Here is a 22,757-nt window from a genome sequence, read left to right as displayed (position 1 = left end):
CGTGCTGTGGATGGAGTTTGCATCGCTGAGAGGTGAATGAAGTGAAATCAGGGGGTGAGGAAAAGTTCTGTGTTTATATTTTTAAAACATATTGATTCCTAAACCTTCCTGACTCTTCAGTTTTTGTTAAATCATTGGTTTTGTGACCTGGATTCATGAAGGTCTGCTTACTCTTGATAAAACTCCTCTTCGTGCTCCCATCTGGAGCCTTCCCGGGCCGATCAGCCGCTGTAGTTCAGGGATAACATCCTGACAGCTCAGGGTCAACAAAACTGTGACGGCCTTTAAAGATATGCTTCTTTTTGTACTTTTAGTGTTTTTAAACGTTAGTTAGATTAACATGTAACCCTCAATCACTGAGCTATACATTCACTTTTTTTTTTTCTTTTTTTTTGAGACAGCACAGGCGTTGCTGGAAACCTTGACCTGGACGATATACTGTGATATCATGTGATGTAGGATAAGAGACCATCATTTACATCCATGAAGAATCAGAAAAACTGTATTAACACCAGGTGGGAATGTATTTCAGTTGATTAAAGCTTGGTTGTTTTTCCTTAAAGTCACAGTATGGATATTCCGGGATAAAGAATCAGTTTCCCATGAGCACCATCACCCACTGTCGTAAAGACATAGCTCTTCTCATGGCGTGCATTTGTTCTGGAGAGTAAATCGTCTTAGCAACACTTTTGTTTGTCCATGATAACTTGAGGGACACAAACTTACAAGGCGATGTATTTTTTTATATGAGACAGATCTGATCTGACTTCTCTGCTAAATTTCTCCCGTGAAATTTCTCTGTAGTAGACGTATCTTTACAGGTTTCTAGTATCAGCAACATTTTATTGAGTTCATAAGTAAATAAATATCAAATTTGTCACTTGATAAGGAAAAAATCATATGTCACAAGATGTTGATATACTGTTTTATGTTATACAGTATGTTATTGACTGAAAGGCCCTCTAGTGTCTCAGAGTGGTTATAGCAATGCTTTAAGTTGTTTGGAACAGTGAGCTTGCCGTAGTTGTGCTGAAGTCAGAGATGAGCCTGTATTTACGTTTTGTTGTATCTAACCCGCTGGTATTTTGACATTTAGAGTTCTCAGGATTGTTTACAGAGAGTAATGGTGATTGGGGACGGGGACCTTTCACATTTAGAATGATATGTTACCGATGCCTGGTACCCGGCAATCGGTATCAGTACTCTATGGTACAAGTTTTTGGTACTCTTTTAGAATAAAATAGAACTTTATTTTAAGTCACAGCAGCAATCAAGAAAACCAAAGTAAGAAAGTGTATAGAAAGTGTAAAAAGCTCCATAAGAAAACAGATGCTGACAGCTTGTCCATCATTGTCCAGTCAGCCAGCCTCCACCTCCACAGGGTCCAGGACTGAGCTTCTTCAGCAGTCTGTTCAGTCTCTGTCTCCTGGATCCTGTCTGCTCACAGCAGGTGAAGCTCTTCACATGTGGCCTTGGTGTCTGCTGTTAGCTCTGTTAGCCATGTCTGTGAATAGCATGATGCTACTCTGCCTTCTGGTATTCCCTCTGTTGCTGGGTTAGCACAGCTAGCTCATCCATCTTATTGGAGATGGATCTTACGTTCCCAATAACGATGGATGGAAGGACAGGTCCATGTCGTCACTTCTTAGCTCACACCTGAGAACCAGCACGTCAACCTTACCTCCTTCTCCTCATCTTGTGGGAAACATCTGGCCTAGCACCAGTTAGCATTGACATGCTAAAGGCTGCTTACAGCTGATTTTGCATGTAAACAATGCAGCCAAGGTTTCATGTAGGATCTCCAGACAAACACAGGAGAAAAAATAGTAAAAATATCACTGAAGACACAAAAAGTTTGGTGTCCACGACCAACAAATGAGCCAAACAAAGTAATGATCCACTCCAAATACAAAGATTACGAAAAAGAAACGAAAAAATTACAAGAAACGGGCAAAGAAGAGAGAGCTGCTGCAACAGGCAGCCATAGCCAACAGGGCGGCGCCTGGAAACCTGTTTTATATATATATATATATATATATATATATATATATATATATATATATATATATATATATATATATATATATATATATATGAAATCTCAAAGTTTTTAATTTAACATATCTATTTCTCATTATATAAACTTGCAATGCTGTGTTTATGTCCAGCGAGGAAAACTGAAGTTATACTGATGTAGGCTAACTGCTAGCACATTGATCCAATTTCCCATCTACATGAGCATCAAGCTAGTGCTACTTTTTCTATATTGCTTTTGGTTCATTAAGAGAAGTTAATCATGTTAATTGTACTGAATAGGAATCTGGTGTGAGGGAGTGATGAACGTTTTTTTGTCTTTTCAGTTCTTCAGTCAAACTTTAAGCTGAAAATCCTGAATCATTTGCTAAGCTAAGCTAAGCTAGCTGAGGAGAATAGTGGATGTAAGGTTTGGCAGCTAAGGCGAAACGTAAAGACTTGATGGGAGAATTGTGAAGCTAAAGGCTAAAGATGTCAATGGATTGAACCATTTTTTCCCAACAGGAACCAGTTTTCGATATAAGGAACTTTAACATTACACGCTCTCCATCCTCTTCACTCTGCCCTTCCTCGCTCCCTCTGAGCTAACCAAGGTAAACACAGGTTGCATTAAGTCTGAGCTTGAGGAATCTCATCTATTTCCGCCACAGAGTGCTATAAGAAAAGTTAGCTGAGCCGTCATCCTGCAGCTCAGACTGGTTATCAAACAGGTGGCTTCTGTTGTCATCCTCTACGCTCTCTGTTGCAAGTCGGTGAATTCACTGTAGCTGTTTGTCTGAGGTTGACATTTCTGTCATTGTCTGCCAGCTGTTCAGAAGGCGTAACGTGGTCATTTTGTAAGAAGTCCTTGATTACACAACAGGCACAGGAAGTATTGAGTCATGTGAACCGCAGCTTCATGCTGAAAGGCAGACCTCAAACTCTGGGTAGCCTCTGGGTAAGATGTCTAAACAGATCATCACTTTTTCTGCTCCGTTTCTCAGCTGCTGAGTTTAACTGTTATCATCACCTGAATGGAGCTGATTTACTGGATAAATGTGCACGAGAGTGACGTCTTTTCGTTATCCATTAAGTGAAAGCAGATTCTCTGGAATGAGCTGCTCCTCTGTTGATCTCATGATCTGCTTTCATAAACATCTTAAAAACACTCAAGATTTGTGCAAAACATTTTAATAACTTAGCTAAACAGCTGTCCATCATCTACAACGGCTGTGACCAAGAAGTTTCTCTTGTTGATCCAACGTTTACGGTACAAAGCGACTCACAGGGAAACAGAAAGTGATGTATTCTGGGTAACTATGGACTGAATCATCCTGAAGACCGAATGAGTCTGAGGTCACCGAGCCCGATTCCTTTCCTTTTATCATTCCTGCCTTGATTGATGATGATTTGTCCTGCCTGGTAAGAAAACATGAGCGACAACACAAAAACGTTTAATCAGAGTTGCTGTGGTACTCCTTCCTCTGCTTGGACATTTTCCTCTGACAGTGGAAAGTAAGCGGTTATTAAATCCTGAACCACCTGTAGCATCGTGTTTTCACGTGGGAGAGACTCGAGGGCCGTGCCCCTGACTTGGCATGTCAGCACAAGCTTACCACGGGAACCTGACACATACCTGGTTAGCAGAAAGCTAACTCGTGTCTGTTATCTGTTTGGCGTGTCATTCACTTTGGTTGTTTGTCGTCCTCCGTGCTACGTCTGCTATCGTAGCCGCTCTGATTAGCTTCCTCCTCTTGCTAGTCAGCACACAAAGTCAGTGCACACTGGGTGCTCTGTGATTGGCTGATGTAACCATTCTTATTCCCAGCCCAGAAACGTCCCAACACAACCAAAACATCAACGTCCAGGCAGAGGAGGGGGTCAAGGCAGACACAGACACAGACACTGACACACATACTATTATTTTTGGGGGAAAACTCTGCTGACTCTACCTTTGTTCTGTTACTTCTTTAGTTTTGTGATCTGATGTTAGCATGTGACTTCGCCTCTCTCTAGGTGTCGTTTGTCATACAAATACAGTCCACACGGCAACAGACAAATTCACTTGTGTATGTGTTGAAGAGTCCTTATCTTCCTCATAAATAAGCGTAGTAAGGCTGAGAGGGTCATCTCCGCAGGATGTGAGTTGAAACGTTCAAATAAAGTTCACATAGATTTATGTGCAGATGGACGGCGGCCATAACAGAGGGTGGACAGCTCCCTCAAGCAAAGATTAAACACAATTTAACAAGCTTGTAAATTCTTTATGCAAGCAAACTCTTGAATACTTTAGATGTGTAAGCTAACAAATACATCAGATATGCTTGGTGTTTTTCTGTGAGCATAATGAGTTTCTGTGCTCACTGGGTTGGACCCCCTTTTGCCTCCAGAACTGCCTTAATCCTTGGTGGCATAGATTCAACAAGGTCCTGGAAACCTTTCTCAGAGAGTTTGGTCCATATTGACATGATAGCATCACACAGTTGATGCAGATTTGTCGTCTGAACATCCATGATGAGAATCTCCCGTTCCACCACATCCCAAAGGTGCTCTATTGGATTGAGATCTGGGGACTGTGGAGGACATTTGAGTACAGGGAACTCATTGTCATGTTGAAGAAAGCAGTCTGAGATGATTCCAGCTTTATGACATGGAGTGTTATCCTGCTGGAAGTAGCCATCAGAAGATGGGTACACTGTGCTCATAAAGGGATGGACATGGTCAGCAACAATACTCAGGTAGGCTGTGGATTTTTTTTTCTTTTTTTCTGTTTCTCTTTTTTCTTTTTCTTTTCTTTATTCATTTTACTTTCTTTTTTTTCTTTTTTCTCTTTTTTTTCTTTTTTCTCTTTTTTTTTCTTTTTTCTCTTTTTTTTCTTTTTTCTCTTTTTTTTCCCTTTTCTTCTTTTTTTCCCCTTTTTTCTTTCTTTTTTTGTTTTTTTTTTCTTATTTCTCCTTATTTTATTTTTCTTTTTTCCTTTTTCTTTCTTTTTCCCCCCTTATTTTCTTTGTTCTTTTTTAATCTTTCTTCTTTTTTCTCTTTTTTCCTTTTGTCTTTTTTTCCTTTTTTCTTTTTTATTCCTTTTTTCTTTGTTTTCTTTCTTTTTTCTTTTTTCTCTTTTCCTTTTTCCTTTTTCCTTTTTTCTTTTTTTCTCCTTTCCTTTTTTCTTTTTCATTTCCCCCCTTGATTTCCTTTTTTTCCTTTACTTTCTTTTCTTTTGTCCCCCTTGATTTCTTTTTTCTCTTTTTTTTCTTTTTTCCCCTTTTTTTTTCTTTTTTTCAATTTTTTTTCTTTTCCTGTGGACTTTAAACCATGCTCAGTTGGTACTAAGGGGCCCAAAGTAAGCCAAGAAAATCTCCCCCACACCATTACACCAGCAGCAGCCTGAACCGTTGATACAAGGCAGGATGGATCCATGCTTTCATGTTGTTGAGGCCAAATTCTGACCCTACCATCTGAATGTGGAGCAGAAATCCAGACTCATCAGACCAGGCAATGTTTCTCCAATCTTCTATTGTCCAGTTTTGGTGTTGCTGTGTGAATTGTAGCCTCAGTTTCCTGTTCTTAGCTGACAGGAGGGTCACCCGGTGTGGTCTTCTGCTGCTGTAGCCCATCTGCCTCAAGGTTGGACGTGTTGTGTGTTCAGAGATGCTCTTCTGCAGACCTCGGTTGTAACCAGTGGTTATTGAGTTCCTGTTGCCTTTCTATCAGCTCCAACCAGTCTGTCCATTCTCCTCTGACCTCTGGCATCAACAAGGCATTTTGTCCCACAGAACTGCTGCTCACTGGATATTTTCTCTTTTTGGGACCATTCTCTGTAAACCCTAGAGATGGTTGTGGGTTAAAATCCCAGTAGATCAGCAGTTTCTGAAATACTCAGACCAACAACCATGCCACGTTCAAAGCCCCTTAAATCACCTTTCTTCCTCATTCTGATGCTCACTTTAAACTGCAGCAGATCATCTTGACCATGTCTACATGAATAAATGCGTTGAGTTGCTGCCATGTGATTGGCTGATTAGAAATTTTTTAAAAGCCTGATTTCCTCACTCACGTCTCCTGAAGCCTGACAGGAAGCAGTGATATTCAGAGGGAGGTTTGTTTATATCAGTGTCTGCTGTTAGAAAGGGAGGGAGCCTTCAAGGTCAGCTGTGGAGGCAGTCTGAGAACCAGATTTCACCCCTGCTTCCAGATCAAGCAGTCACACATGGTTTGGTACTTAGAGCTCAATATGCAGAAAAGTGACTAAATGGACTAAATTATGTGTAACAACGCTTTACTGGGGTAATTAATCATGGTATAGCAAAATTCATTTCATGGCAACATATGATACTGGTGACGGTGATGAAACAGGTATACCGCCCACCCCTACGAGGAACCCTTTCCCTTCGACTTTGTTTTTCTTCATGGTTTTAAAAGTGCTTCAACTTCTGTGTGACTGAAGTGAGTCAGGTCAAAATGTGCGTTTAATCTCAACCTGGCTTCAGAATAAATCATGTTTAAGTTTATGCACATTTTTCCCGACATTGAAACGAGGTGTGAGGATACCCGTGATCTGAGACTTCAGGGCGTTTTGTCGGACACATTGAGAACTAGGTCATGATTAGTGCTGTCAGGTGATTAAAAAAAATAATCTAATTAATTACAGGATTTGTAATTAATTAATCTAATTAATCGCATTTTTATCTCATATCTGCTTAAGGTCCCAAAATAAAGAATTTGAAATTCCAGGTCATTAAAATTACATTAAAAGACATTTAAAAATAAGATGGGAATATATACAACATATTTTTAGGTACCCTGAGGCATAAGGAACACATGAAAAAAGTTTTATGGTTCTATCTTTACAAAATCTACACAGTCCTGCACCTAAGATAAGCTGATTTGATTTTTAGGACGGTTTTTGCTTCTGTCACATTTTTACTCGATGTGGACTCGATTTTCACTGCAATATGAACTTCTATACTTCTATGAGGTCAGGAGAACCAGGGCTAAAGGCTAAAAACTGTGAGGAACTATGTACAAAACACTTTATTCAAGTCTTGGATCAAAGAAAAGTGAAGTATGTTCAGTTTAACATGCTCTGAACACACAAACTGTTGCTGATTGGTGCAGAGCAGCCCCAAGCTGAAACATGACACCGGGAAGATGGAAGGTAAATTTTCAAAGAATTCTTTAGATTTAAATACAGGACAAATATCGATCATTCAGGGCTTATTAAATGCAGTAAAGAGTGTAAAATTATCTGTTTTTTACAGAAGTGAGCTAGAGCAAACGGTTGATTTTCTGCAGATTTTCAAAAAGGACGTGTGAATAGACGAGATGTGGACGGCAGTCACAAATCACTCTCACTTCCCTCTCTCCGGTTCAAAGCATGTTGCTGACATCAGGTGTGATACATTCAAGGACCGTCAGAAATTTGAAAATCTGACGAGAACACCTCTTTTTCCATGTAGGACAAACGGTTTGTAAATGCCAGACATTTAAAAATAAGTGCGTCTTTGAACGCCCCGCGGGTTTGGGCTCCAGATTAATCTGCGTTAATTTTTATAACGCGTTCATTTGCGGTGTAATTAATTAATCTAATTAACGCGTTAAAATGACAGCCCTAGTCATGATGTGATGTGTGACACGTTTGAGCTGAAGCTGTATTTACAGTCGAGCGTTTCAGGAAGGATGAAACGAGCCCTGGAGGTAACAGAGACACACCTCTCAGGTGTTTTTCAGTGATGGGTTTTTAGATTACTGTGGACTTTCTGTCCCGACATGTCTCACACAAACAGGCGTCCTCCTCCTTTACATCTGCCTCTGCTCTGGATCTGAGTCAGGTGCCGTTGTGGCTCTTAATGCCAAGCAGATCCAGTTTCTGCTCCTTCCCAGAGTTTCTGCAGAGACGGTCTATTTCTGGGCCCTCCGTCCGTCAGAGATGCATGTTTGAGGGAAAGAATCTTGGCCAGAGACGGTATGGTGCATACCTCCCATCTGGCTCTCCTCCCAAACATGCATGTGTGTGGGTTTTTTTTAAGTATGTCAGCTAAATGTGTGAGCTGCTGTACTTGTTGTACACATCAATGACTTGGCTGAAACCAGAGCATTTGGTGAAGCTGAATCCTCGGTGGATTGATTTCTCCTTCTTGTGGCTCTGAGCAGAGACAGAAACACTGAAAGCTGTTTGAAGCGCCTGTTTCCACTCAGGCCTCCTGTGGCCTCTTTTTTAGAGATGTTGTCTCAGAGCACTTCCGCCTCTCTCTGTAGTCACTGATAAGTCTGTTTTGAATAGTTCTGTATGTTTGATTTTTACCTTAATTCAAATAAGTATAACAAAGGAAATGTTGGATCAACAGGAAAGAGGTTTGGGAAGCTGCTGTACCAGCGATATTTCTCGATACAAACATTAAACAATACTGTGTACAGAGCTGATTTATTGCGCCAAACACAAGTCAAAAAGGCTAAAATAAATGGAATATAACAGGAGCTACGGATTGGAATTGATAAGATTTTGTCAACAGCGATGCCCTTATTGATTCTTCTTATCCATCTGATTCTTTATCGATTCCCTTTTCAATTCCTGTTGTGAATTTTTTTGGTACAAAAAGTAGCTTTACAGGTTTTCTGTGTCAACAACATTTAATTGAGTTTATACTGTAAGTGAATAAAATGTAATTGGTCCCTGAGTCTGGATATTTATGGGCAGAATTAAACAGAAACAGGTCAAAATTTCACACAATGTGACGTTGATGTTCTGTGTTGTGATATATTGATAATTCAAGTAGGCCATCTAGTGTCTCAAAGTGGTTACAGCAATGGTTTAAGTTGTTTGGAACCTTTCCGTAGTTACGAAGTCAGCCATGAGCCTTTCATTAGCCTGTTAGCTTTTGACATTTGAAATTCTCAGTATTTTTTACAGAGTTGATGTGATATGTTTCTGTGATGAAAGCTGGAATTTTATTCTGAAGCTGAAGTTATACTGATGTATGCTAACTGCTAGCATATTAATGCAATTTCCCATATACGTTAGCATCAGGCTTGTGCTGTTTTGTTATTTAGGTAAATAATGTGATTTATACCATGTTGAATGTACTGAATATGAATCTCCTGAGAGAGAGTGATGTACATTTCTTTATGAAGTCAGTTCTTCAGGAAAACTTCAAACTGAAAATCCTGAATCAGAGTTTTCTTAGGAAACGTTAGCTAACTGCTAAGCTAAGCTAGCTGCAGCAGACTAGTCGGCGTAAGGCCCGGCGGCACCGACACAGTGTAAAGAATTGATAAGGGAATCGTTAAGCACAAAGGCTGACAAAATTTCCTATCAATTCTCAACAGGAACCGGTTTTCGATTCCCTTACCTAACAGAAGCTTAATTACTGTTTACACCTGGGGCAGCCATCTTTGATTGTAAACTCAGAGGTGGTGATGATCCCAGTTGAAATTTCCCACTGGGAACTCATAAAATCTGACTTCCCAGTACAGTTGAACGCACCATTTGGTCTGAACATTTCTGATTGGTGGATCAGCCTCAGTGTTTTTATTCCCCCCTCCCTCCGTCCACAATAAGCTGACCCCCTAGACGTCATGGTCTTGGTTTAGTACCTCCTAATGGTGCGAATGCGTCTCTGTCAGCTCTTGGTGTTCATCTTTAAAGAGCGACCCTGTAAACTGGGGGTGTCAGTGGAGATCCACAACAGCTGTTGAAACACAGAAGAAGTCCTGAGGAAGTCATCCTGGTTTAGTTTAGTGTTGTTGTTGTTGTTACTGCCCTCTACTGGTCTGGAGGTGTTTGGAAACTACCTGAATCTTTCCTTCATACGACTTTGGCCAGTTTTACATAAGAGCTGTTTCCACTAAGAGGTTCAGTTCAGTTCATCTCAGTACTACACACATTTTATGCCTTTTCCACTGATTTATCACAGGACAGGTCCCCTAGTTACCGACCCGCACCGTCCCACTTTTTGGTACCCTTCTATTTGGGCCCTAGACTAAACCAATCTGACCCCAGAAGGCGGAGCTGGAAACTCTTCTGTCCGTTGATTGGTGAAAAGAATGGTCACTTCCTGTATTCCTCCTGGCAGCACACAGCATCTGGTTTACATGCCGCCCACCAAGAAGGGCACGGTTGGCTGTGGCAACTCAAACAGGATCAGGTTTTACTGATCTGAACCGTAACAAACTGTATGGATCCGTACCGGACCGCTTGGTGGAATCAGGGCTGTAGTCTTCAACAGTGTCTTGGATCAGTACTGGTAACACAAGATCATCACAAGATCAAGACCTAGTAGAGGACTCAGACTACAGCAGAGATGCACTCATAACAAAGAGCACGTTGGTGTGTTTTGTAGAGTTTTTTTTATTTTATCACAGCAACAGGAAAAGATAAGAAAACCTCAGAGGAAGAGGAGAGGAAGCTGTTTAAAGTTTCTGCACAGTGAAGGTCAAACTAACCTGCACACACTGACACATGAGACACGCTAATCAGCTCTGACTCCTGGTGAGTTTCAGGCTCTCTGAGGTCCAGTTTATCTATCAGATTATGTAAAAACTTCTGTCAGATCCTCTTCTTGTCGTCAGCTGTGATGAAAACCTGCGTCTCTGGAAGCTTCTGCTGCGAGCCTGTGGTAATCGACTTCCTCTTGTAACGTGAGACCGCCCATCAGTTAGCAGACTCAGCTGGGTTGATCAAGATGAAGATCTACTCGGACTTAACGAGGGGTATGGAGTGGTTGGTTTCCATCGAGTCAGAGATGAGAGGGTGAAGCACTTCCTGTAGGATATTTCCAGAATGTGTCCGGCTGGCTGCGGTCTATTTCTGCTCTGAGGCCCTCAGGTATTTATGGCACGGCAGCCTCTGAGTGTGGCAGGAGGGGGGGGTTCCCAACCCCTCACAGTTAGTATGATCTCTACTTTAGATGAGCTACCTCATTACCTGCTGAAGCTCACACAGGAAGCATTAATAGAAACAGGACAGAGGTCATCAGCTCATGGTGAACATTGAGCTTCGTCCGTTTGTAAACAGGAAGTCGAACATGCACCATCTTCACCTCATCTTATACCACATTTCACACCAGCAACAACCTGGTATTTTAACGACATGTGTCACATGTTCTGCCTTTCAACAAAAAGAGAATTAACAGAGGCTCTAACATTTTTTTTTAAATAGTTTTAGTTTTTAAATAACTGGTTGATCTGAATCGGCGTTTTATCAGATGTCAGCAGGACCAGATTGATTTATGGCTCCTGAAACCGATTTCTGTGATTAATTTTATAGTGATGATGGACACTGGCGCCTAACTGTCAGACAGAAAAAGGACAGAAGAGCAGAAGAAAGAGAAACAGGAGAGAGATAGAGCACGAGCTAAAGGCTAACACATAAGAAAAAGGTAGAAATGCAGTTCAAAGGTTGAATGACAGGTAAAAGGCCAAAACATAGGACAATGGGCAAAAGGATGTAACTGGAGGATGTAAAGAATACTACAGGAGTTGTGGGGTAAAACACGAGCTAAAGGCTAAAACAGAGGCGAGGCCTACAACATAGACTAAATGTTAAAACAAGCTCAAGGCTATAATACAAGCTAAAGGTTAAAACACGAGCTAAAGGCTAAAATGCAGGTCAAAGGCTGGAACAAAAGGCAATGAGCCAAAGGATGAAACACTGGTTACAGAATACAACAAGAGTTAAGGGGTAAAACACGAGTTAAAGGCTGAAACAGAGGCTGAGTCTACAACATAGACTAAAGGTTAAAACAAGCTAAAGGCTAAATCACAAGCAAAAGGTTAAAAAGCAGCACTTAAGTCTAAAACATGAGCTTTAGGCTAAAATACAGGACAAAGTCTAAATTATGGGCTAAAGGTTCAAATAAAAGCTAAAGGTTAAAACAAGCTTAAGGATGTATAAAAAGCTAAAGGGTTAGAGCAAGCAAAGGGCTAAAAAGCATCAAGTAAGGCTTAAATATGATCATTAGGCTAAAATACAGGGCAAACGCTAAATTATCGATTAAAGGCTAAAAACAAGCTTAAGGTTAAAACACAAGCTAAAGGTTAAAACACAGGCTAATAGATTGAACAAGTTAAGGTCAAAACATGAGCTAAAGGCTAAAATACAGGACAAAGTCTCAATTATGGTCTACGCAAAAGGTCACAACAAGCTAGAAGTTGAAACAAGCTAAAGGTTAAAACAAGCAAAAGGCTACAATAGCAGCACTAAAGGCTAAAACATGAGCTTAAGGTTTAAACAAGCTAAAGGTTAAAAAATGAGCTAAAGGTTAAAATATAGGACAAAGTCTAAATTATCGGCTAAAGGCTAAAACATAAGCTAAGGCTTAAGTAGAAGATGAAGTCTAAATTATTAGCTAGATGTTAAAACACAAGCTAAAGGCCAAAAATTCAGGACAAAATCTTAACTATGGTCCAATGGCTAAAACACAAGGTAAAGGTTAAAATACAAGCTTAAGGTTGAAACGAGCTAAAGTTTAAAACAGCCAAAGGGCTAAAAAGGAGCACTTAAGGCTAAAACATGAGCTTAAGTCTTAAGTACACAACAAAGTCTAAATTATTGGCTAAAGGCTGAAACACAAGCTTAAGGTTAAAACACATCTAAAGGTAAAAACAAGGAAAAGGTTGAAACACACGCTAAAGGATGAAACGAGTTTAAGGTTAAAACAAGCTTTAGGCTAAAAGAACAAGCTAAAGGCTAAGAAGTAGCACTTGAGGCTAAAGCATGAGGTAAAGGCTAAATTAAACAACAAATTCTAAATTATGGGCTAAAGGATTAAACACAAGCTCAAGGTTTAAATAAGCAAACGGTTAAAACATGAGCTAAAGGCTTAAACTCAGGTTAAAACACATGCTTAAGGCTAAAACACAAGCTAAAGTCTAAAACCCAGGCTAATGTGTTCGTGCTAATGTTGGCTCCAACCCACAGTCAGCAGTTATTCTGCAGTGGTCTGTTCAAACTTGAGAGTCTATCAATAAAATGAAGAGCCAGGTTACGTTAGCTCTGCTTGGTGAGGTTGGAGTTGGTAGATGAGCTCTGGTAGGACAGAACCAGGATTCACTAACGTTACACGTTACACACACGTCTCAGAGCACCTGGCTGTGAGGAACACGGAACAGTCTGCTCACCTTGTGCACACGGCACTACAAACTGAGTTTACAAAGCTTGATTTTCACTTTTCAAACACCAAATTAATAAACTATAGGGACGTGATTTTTTTCTCATTGAAGGCTAAAGAGCTTCATGGATTAACTGCTGTCTGTCTGTCTGTCTGTTTGTCCTTTAGATTCATCCTATTTACACCTTATACTTGCTTGTTCAGGTGAATAGGATTTCTTAAAGTACTTTTATCAAACTCATTCATTCACAGTGAGCGTCTGTTGAAATCAGAGGTAAACACGTTTTGCATCAGTCCAACAGGAGAGTCACATTAATCCCTCTTTGCATTCAGCTAATCCCTCCGGTCTGCACCAACCAACCATTAGCTGCCACTAGATCGCTGTTTTGCATGGTGAATGTGCCACTCAGGCCATGGACACACACACACACACACACACACACACTCCTTCCTCAGAAATCTCTCAGAGAATAACCCTGTCTTTGTGCATTATGTACAGTACATGTAAGAAACACCTGTGTGTGTGTGTTTCTTCATGCAGACGGGCCAGGTGAGCAGGAGATGGAGGTTCAGGACGGAGCCCCAGAACGACCCGAGAGAAGAAAAGACCCAAACCCTTCACAGGTGACGAGAACTCTCAAACTATAGATCTGTAAACTGTAGAGAAGACTCTAAAAACACTGGAATGAATAAAGTGATAAATGTGCATGAGGCTGCTCAGTCATCCCACCTCTCACGTCTGGTGGAGCTGAACCCATCGCTGAAGTGCTCATTAATGTGATACGACTAACAACCACAGGATGGCATTCACTGGAAGACGACTTTATTGTTTTTCAATACAACTCAGAAAACCACGTGTGTGTGTGTGTGTCCTGAATCTAAAACCAAGACAGAACTGGGAATCCAAAAATAAGCTCAATGTGATGTTATTGTTTGTCGGGAGCAGGCGATGCTGAGCGGCGAGGAAGGTTTGGACGAAGAGGAAAGAAGCAGGAGGAGAGCTGAGAGGAGGAGGGCAAAAAAGAAAGTGAGTAATAAAAAACCTGAGTGGATGAGATCCTTATGTCCTACGCTGAAATGTTGCACCCTGCAAAAAGTGAAAAACCGAGCAAGAGCTTATGTTATTTTTACAACAAATTGTCTTTGGAGCCACATTCACCTGACGAGACCAGAAAAATGACTTTTTTAGGAAATCTAAATACAAAAATGACTGCTAATTGTTTTAAAGTGTGGAAAAATTAAATATAAATTCAATTAAAAATTTAGAAAAATACTCAATCAACTTTGGTCATTTTGAGACAAATGTCAGACAATAGAATTTCAACTGTGCAGTTGAATTTATTTATTTTAAGTTTTAAAATTTTCCAATATTTTGATTAAATTTTGGGATTATTTTTAATTTAATTTTGAAAATTTTTAGAAGTTAAGTTTATTTTAATTCAGTGTTGTATTTTTTATTTGTGTTATTTTATTGCATTTTTTAATGAATTTCTGTAATTTTTGAATGTAGTTTTCTCATCATTTCTTATCAAGATATAAATTATATTCTCTGGATTTTATTGTTCATTTAATGTTTAAATTCATTAATTTTTTTAAAATCTTTTTTAATAAAACTTATATTTAGTGCATTAGATTTTTTTATGCCACATTTTTAATTAATTTAAGTTTTAATATCTTGAATCCAGGCATTCTTTATAATAAATTTCTGTAATTTTTAAATGTAGTTTGTTTTTTTATCTTTTCTTAAAAAAAAATATTTTCTTTGTATTTTATTGTTTATTTAATTTTTTATTTTTTTGTTTTTAATCTACTTTTGATAAACCTTAGATTTAGTGAAGTAGAACTTAATGGCACATTTTTAATTAATTCAATTTGTAATGTCTTGAAATCAGGCATTTTTTAAATGAATTTCTGTAATTTTTTTTATGTATTTATTTTAAGTGTTTCTTTTAAAAAAAAAAAAATCTTTGTATTTTATTTATTTATTTATTTATTTTGAAAAAAAAAAGATTTATTGTTTTGTCTACTTAGATTTAGTAAAGTCGTTTTTTATGCCACATTTTTTATTAATTCAATTTGTAATGTCTTGAAATTAGACGTCTTTATGAACATGTCAGGTGACGGTTACTCATTCAGTCCAATAAGACAATTTTTATGAAATTATGAAAGACAGGAAAAATATAAGACGGTTGTGAAGGAAAAAAAGACTAAACATTTTACTGATAATACTTCAAAGAACATTTTTAATCCACCTGACCTTTTTAAAGAGGTGTAGGAATCCATTGGTCCTAGCATCCAACAGATTATAAACATCAGTCTTTCCTCTGGCAGAGTCTCTTCTTATTTTAAAGAAGCTGTGGTGAAACCTCTGAATTAAAAACCTACCTCAGATTACTCTGTTTAATCGAATTTCAGACCAATCTTAAAGATTTCTTTTATTTCAGAAATCCTTGAGAAAGCTGTGCTTTTACAAATGAAGCCCTATTTACAATGGGGATAATAAGTATTGAACGTATTAACTTTTTTCTCATCATATTTATTTTCAAAGATGCAATTCAAACCAAATTTCTCCCAGACATTGGTATTAACTCAAATAATCCACACATGAAAAGAAATCACAACGTTCAGGTCCATAAATAATGATTATGGTGAATTAAGTACGATAATACAGGCAAAAAGTATTGAACTCAACGAGCCAAGGACCACCCTGAAAGTGCTCCAGAAAGACTTGGAGGCAGCAGGTACAATTGTTACAGAGAAAACAACAGGCAATGCACTCCACCGCCATGGCCTCTATGGACGCTCAGCCCGCAAGACTCCATTCCTCAAGAAAAGGCATGTTGAAGCTGGTTTAAAGTTTGCTAAACAGCATCTTGACAAGCCTGTAGAATACTGGGAGAATGTTGTCTGGTCAGATGAGACCAAAACTGAACTTTTGGGCTGTCATACTACAGACCATGTTTGGAGGAGAAATGGCTCTGCACATCAGCCAAAAAACACTACACCAACAGTGAAGTTTGGAGGTGAAGCATCATGGCATGGGGTTGTTTCTCATCTCATGGTGTTGGCAAACTTCATATAACTGACGGAGCAATGAATGGAGCCATGTATGGGGAAATTCTTGATCTGAATCTGCTGCCATCCACCAGGATGATGAAGATGAGACGTGGCTGGACCTTCCAGCAGGACAACCATCCAAAGCACACGGCAAAGTTGACTCTCAAATGGTTTCAGAAAAAGAAAATCAATCTGTTAGAACGGCCTAGTCAATCACCTGACTTCAATCCAACTGAACATTTGTGGAAAGAAGTAAAGAAAAGGGTTCACCAGAGGGCACCAAAGAATATTCCAGATTTAAAGACAATCTGTGCAGAGGAATGGACCAAAATCACACCTGAGCAGTGTGGGCCATTAGTTCAAACATACAAGAAGCTTCTGGAAGCTGTCACTGCAAACAAAGGCTTCTCCACTAAGTATTAGATGAGTCTCAGTTAGAGTGTTCAATACTTTTTTCCTGTGTTATCGTACTTAATTCACCATAATCATTATTTATGGACCTGAACGTTGTGATTTCTTTTCATGTGTGGATTATTTGAGTTAATACCAATGTCTGGGAGAAATTTGGTTTGAATTTCATTTAATTCTATTTGATTTATTGATTTTCTTTTTTGATTTTTACTGTGCAGCAATTAGGTAAACTTTACTGATTTTAAAATATGCTGTATAATAAAGTGGCTTTGATTTATTGGATTGACAGTTTTCCCTAAAATAAGACTTGCTTTGATTTTTGTGTTTGCAGTGTATTTTCCCATGTTGCCCTTTTTTAAAATGGTAAATAAACACAAACCTAATCTTCCTCATTTGATGATTGTGTAACAGAGAAGTTTGATTGTCATCTTGATGTGTTTTCATCGCGCAGGCTTAGCTGAGACGGCAGGAAACAGTGATTGTGTAACTCTGATCTGATGCTGAGTGAAGCTTCTTTTTTATCCATCGATAAACTTTTTTTAAAATGAAGCATTAGCAGCGTTAGCAGTGTTAGCAGAAGCATTAAAAACTTGTCAGTGGTGTCGATACCTCTGATTTAAGATTTCTCAGATGTCACACCGCACAGACCGCCACCGTGTCCGTGCTCTTTTTTTTCAGAGGCAGAAAGAACGCAGGAAGCTGGAGAAAGAGGAGAGGATGGAGGACGCGTCAGAGCAGGTGAGAACACACAGAGGAGCTTTGATAACACCTGATGTTCCTCAGTCATCTTCACATCAAACTACAGACGTGCATCAACCTTAAACGTGCTTCATCTTTATAATTTGATTGGCTTTAAAGTTATATTTTTATTGCTCTGAGGGTTTTATGTGATATTCATACACTGACTCTACAAAGATGTGTTGAATCATAAATGTGAAATATGCTCTTATTTTGTTAAACAGGAAGAGGACAGTGAGGAGGAGGAGAAACCGGTCCAGGTCCGGGAAGAAAAGTGGGTCCATGTTGGTCCCAGAAGCAAAAGCAGCCCTGATTCAGCTCCTGCTTTCATGACGACGGAGAACAAGAGCAACCAGCAGCTGGCCCACAGGCCGTCGGAGGAGGTGGGTTTCTGATTGGTCCACGCTGAACTCCAAGCGTTGATTCCTTCGGAATAAAAGCAGAAAAAAATAGAGTAGCTTAACCTCTGAACCAGGGGTCTTCATCGTTTTTCAGACCGTGTTACTGTGCGTTCAGTGTTAGGCTGATTCAGCCGTGTGATTGGCTGAGCAGGGATAGGGGCGGGTCTTCCTCTGAATTTAGGGTGCGGTGCATCGAAGGCTGTCCCGTTTCAAAGGCTCCTCTGAATCCACCAATCCAGCCTGTTTTTCAGGCGACATAAAGGATTTGGAGAATCCTTCGTAACAAGGGGTGTAACGGTTCGGTACGTACCTTGGTTTTAGGGTCACGGCTTGGTACATTTTCAGTACAGTATGGAGCAACGCACAACCATTAGCTTGTTTAGCATGTTTATTAAACAACCTGCTGCTTGTTTCAGGAGCCGGAGTGGGACCTCAGCAGTGCCTTCGTGGCCAAAGCTGCCAGCCACATCAAACTGAAATCCCTGAAGAGCAGAGCGTCACAGTTCTCCAGAGAGAACAAGGAGAATGAGGCCGGGAGCAGCCAGGTACACACACACACACACAAGACAGCAGACGACAGTAATGACCTCACACACTGAACAGTGTTTCCAGAAACACAAATGGCTCTGTGATTTTTTGGGGCTCACTTTGCTTCCTGTTTGATCCTCACCTGTTGCTTTCCCAGCTCTCCACAACGAGAAACACAGATACATACTGAAGTTTCAGTTTCTTTTCTCTCACTGCACTTATGTCCCCCCCCCTCCATTTTTTTCTGCGGCACAGACGTACGAAAATACTTATACTTCCATCCATCCTTTATGTTGGTGTTGATGTTAACCAATCCATCCACCAGGGGGGGCAGCCCAGAGTCAAAAGTCTGTGACAAAACTCAAAAACAAACATGGCGACTGTGGAGGAGGTGTAGCTAATGTCGCTCTGACATGAAAGACAAAAACAGAGGCAGCGTGTGGGAGGCGGTGGTTGGTGAAGCCGTTAAATACATCATGAAAGTTCCTCCATGATTTCTTCCTCCTGTCTCATTAAAGCTACGTATCAGGAAGTAACAGCAACACTGCCCCCCCATGGTTTCCAGTGGTACTGCCCCGTTTGGTCCTTGTCACGTTTAAACCCTTTTGAACTCAGCAGTGTGTGTATTAGAGTTAAAGAGTGTGTGGTGTGTTTGCAGGTGGAGACCTCAGAGGAGATGAAGAGAAGAGGGGAGGCTCTCACAGGTGACACCATCATTTCTATCCTTCAGAAACAGAGTGAATCCACTCCATAAGAGCCTCTCTGACCTCCCTCCTCCAGCTCGTTAATAAGCAAAGCAAAAATTGCACAGTTATTAGGCAAGTTGCATTTTTGAGCTTTAATTTTATTTTTGAACAACAGCAGAGCTCTTGGTCAGTGCTGATTATTAATTAACCTCAATCCTGAATATTTAGGGAAGTGAAAGTGAGGTTTTGATGATTCTGTGGTCATGTCCTTATACCTTGGCAATTTCAAGAGCGCTGCATTCCTCTGAAATATGTTTTCCAGTTCCTGACTTTTCACATTCTGTTAACTCTCTTTTCTGGCCCATTTTGCCAGAGGAAAACAAGCTGCCTAATAATCCTGCACACCTGATAAAAGAATACGAGGAGGCAGTGGGAAATGTGAAAGACACATCATGTGTACACATCATGCTGCAGCACTTTTTTTCTATGTTTATAATAACAATGCTTCCTTGATTGAAAGGAGTCGTGTGTCTGACCCCAAGAAGTCAATTACACTTTGCCAGGCCTCTACCTTAAAACCTGTCCAACTTGGGTGTCCCACCTGAAGACTCATTTCTTGCAAGTATAGGCAGTCAACCCCCCCTGACCACAGTAAGGTGGCAATCCCTCAGGGGAAAAACTGAAAAATAAAGAAAAATAAAGAAAAACACATTTATTAGAATAAATAAAATTAATTAAAATACAATAAAAGGTAGAAATAAAAAAAATTATAATTAAAAATATTAGAATAAATTTAAATAACTTGAAATAAAAACGATAATTTAGAAAAAATTCAAATAAATTAAAAAACAATAAAAATAAAAAATTATTTAAAATGCAAAAATTAAAATAAATAAGGTAAATTAAAAAATAAATTCAAATGAAATAAAATAAAATTGAAAATGTTAAAATTAATTGAAATACAATAAAATTTAAAAAAGTTTTAAAATAAAATAGAAATAAAATAAATAAGATTAATTAAAATATGTATATTTAAATTAAAATAAAATAAATAAATTAAAATAAAATGAATCAATAAATAAGGTTAAATCAAATAAAAAAGAACATCCTACATCCAGATTTCAACCAAAAACATAGCATTTACCTTCACTTCATTCCCCTCATTCTACAATAAAAAATAACCTTAAGTAGGACTTCACACACTATAATCAATAATTGCAAAACTGAGAGCTGGTCATATAAATGATTATAAAAAACCTTATCAAACTAATTCATAAAACACAACAGATATACAGCAAAACTTTTGTTGTTGTTATTTTTGGGCAACTTAAAAGCTCAAAAAAGGAGTTTGTCTCCTCTCCACTCTACACCAGCAGTCTACTGTAATCTGCAAATGCTTGTAGCTGTCCTGTGGGATTAGCAGGTCTGAGTACCCCTCTCTGTGAACGAGCCTTTAATCAGTAATTTAGCATCTGCAAAAGAGACCCAGAGACTTACACCGTGTTTTGATGTTAACGCTTCATTTGACCACTTGTAAAACCACTGACTGTTGGCCGTAACCACGAAAAAAAGACTCTGGCTCTCTGTTTGAAACGCTTTCTACAACTCTCAGAAAACACACAGCACGGTCGGGGGTGATGCATTCAGTGAGCCTTGGATTCCTCAAACATAAGATAAGTCATCTCCACAGTAACATTCCCATTATCCAGGCTGTTACGGTGTCAACGTGAAAACCCAGAAGAATTACAAAACGGGAGTTCAGCCGTAGTGAAAACAGGAGTGTTGGCAGGTACGACCCGGGCACTGATCTCTGAGCTTTCCCCGTGTGTGTGTGTGTGTGTGTGTGTGTGTGTGTGCTCTCCAGTGCAGGGCATCCAGACGTTCGAGCAGGGCCAGTACAGCCAGGCGGTTCGCATGTTCACAGAAGCCATCCGCTGCGACCCCAAAGACCACAGGTGAGCCGAGCCGTGACCTCTGACCCCAACCAGACCGCCCCTGCTCTGTACCTGTCTGACTCTGCTGCACCTGTACCACCCGCTGTCCCTCAGGTTCTACGGGAACCGCTCCTACTGTTACTGGTGTTTGGAGCAGTACTCCTCCGCCCTGGCGGACGCCCAGACGTCCATCCAGCTGGCTCCTGATTGGCCCAAGGGACATTTCCGTAAGGGCTGCGCTCTGATGGGGTCAAAGGTCAGTACCAGGGCTGGAGGAGAGTTTTCTGTCAGGTTTGGATGTGCTTTGAAAGGTCTGGCTCTGTGGTTGTTTGTGTGTGTCTCAGCAATACGTCAGGGCGGAGGAGGCCATGGCGCAGGTGTTGAAGCTGGATCCTCGCTGTCAGGAAGCGTCCAGTAAACTCTTCACCTGCAGAGTCCTGCAGCTCATGGTGAGAGAGCACGCCACGCTCAGGCAGCTCCACGTGTGGAGCATCGGTCACACACGCAGCAACATGTGACACCTCTGTGGAGGTTCAACACAAAGAGAAATGACGTTTTTTTACTTCTGGCTCAGAAGAGATTATACCCTCAAAAAAGAGAAAGTTCCCTTCACCAGCTATTCTTAAGTAAAGAGTAGTTTATTACCATGGTTACAAACATTAAAAATACTAAAAGATGTAAAGTTTGATTCTAGATAAATCATATTTTCCCAAGTGCCACTTTAAAGAGGGGTATTCTGCTTTTGTCAGTCTTTATTCTGTCTCTCTGGCGCCCCCTGTAGTATCTTTAGATGGCTCACAGCTCAAAATGGATCCCTATTTTTCCCTTTCTGTCATTTTTGAAAACGGCTCCCTGCTCCACAAACCCCCTTCACTCTGATTGGCCAGCCCTCTGGAGGCAGACCTTGGTGTTTGAGGCCTGCCTCTCTGATGTGTCATGAACAAATTTGGCGATCCTTGATGACCTCATCATGTCAGAAAGTCTGGTGATGATCTGGTGTTACTTTTAGAACAGAGTGATTCTGGAAAGTTGAAAACTCCCTCTTTAAGGTTTTGATTTTGCAGATTTGTGGCATCCTGTAATCCTTCCTCCGAGGTGGTTCCTCACTCTGTGCATGCACAGTTCCACATTATCAGTTTGTCTTTTACTATTTCATCTGACTTTTTGTTGTGTCTCCAGGAGCTGGGTTTCTCCGAGCAGCAGAGTGAACTTCTGCTGGAGAAGTTCAAAACTGTCCAGGTGGTCATCAACTCCTCTGAGGCCAAAAGTAAGAGCTGCCTGCAGTTCCCCTTGTGTCCACAGAGGGGCAGCACTGCTCCTGAGTTACAGCGTCAGACACCATCAGTGGGAACAGGCAGATACTGTTTGCACATTATGAAAACAAAACACGGAGAGTGAAACGTACAAAACATGGCTGACTAAAAGGAGGAAATGTTTTATTTTTAAAGAAGTGAGAAAATGACATGTTTGTGTTTTAATAACGAATGTTGGGATGTGTTACTGAGAGTGTTTTAAATCAGTTTGTCAAACTGTAAAGGATAGATCTATGAAGACATGTCAACCTGTGATGTGGTTGACTTTTGAGCATTCATCTCATTGAAGCTCACAGCCTTTACCTTTTATCTCCTCTTCCTCTCAGCTCTGAAGCAAACTTCCCACCAGGACCAGAGTGGGTAGGTGGTACGACACGACCGCACACGTAAACACATGGGTCATGTTGAACATTAAGTTGACTCAGCATATTTCAGAAGTGAATGGTCCAGATGTGAAGGTCAGCATCCTCTCCTCTTCTCCTCCGTAGGAGCTGTCGCTCTCTGTGGGTGGGGAACATCACTGGAGAAGTCTCAGAGAAACATCTCTTGAATCTCTTCAAAATGTAAAGCC

The 22,757-nt window shown here is 40.1% G+C and overlaps 1 protein-coding gene across 3 annotated transcripts in view; it reads left to right on the top strand.

The window, feature by feature from the left end:
- Nucleotides 1–22,757, top strand: part of LOC141805362 (uncharacterized) — a 52,107-nt gene that overhangs the window by 27,753 nt on the left and 1,597 nt on the right. For all 3 annotated transcript variants that reach the window (XM_074690399.1, XM_074690390.1, XM_074690407.1), the window contains exons 3-14: nt 13,660–13,742; nt 14,065–14,145; nt 17,265–17,324; nt 17,549–17,707; nt 18,142–18,270; nt 18,912–18,957; nt 20,804–20,894; nt 20,988–21,129; nt 21,218–21,322; nt 22,053–22,140; nt 22,513–22,546; nt 22,675–22,749. In XM_074690399.1, coding sequence (XP_074546500.1) covers nt 13,660–13,742; nt 14,065–14,145; nt 17,265–17,324; nt 17,549–17,707; nt 18,142–18,270; nt 18,912–18,957; nt 20,804–20,894; nt 20,988–21,129; nt 21,218–21,322; nt 22,053–22,140; nt 22,513–22,546; nt 22,675–22,749 — 1,093 coding nt within the window. The remainder of the gene's footprint in view (nt 1–13,659; nt 13,743–14,064; nt 14,146–17,264; nt 17,325–17,548; nt 17,708–18,141; nt 18,271–18,911; nt 18,958–20,803; nt 20,895–20,987; nt 21,130–21,217; nt 21,323–22,052; nt 22,141–22,512; nt 22,547–22,674; nt 22,750–22,757) is intronic.

Source organism: Halichoeres trimaculatus, unplaced genomic scaffold (genome assembly GCF_033239565.1).
Source record: "Halichoeres trimaculatus isolate MK-OKI-2021-1 unplaced genomic scaffold, fHalTri1.1 fHalTri1_scaffold_2, whole genome shotgun sequence".
NCBI lineage: Eukaryota > Metazoa > Chordata > Actinopteri > Labriformes > Labridae > Halichoeres > Halichoeres trimaculatus.
Note: the sequence above shows the minus strand (reverse complement) of the source record. Positions and strands in the feature narration are given on the sequence as shown.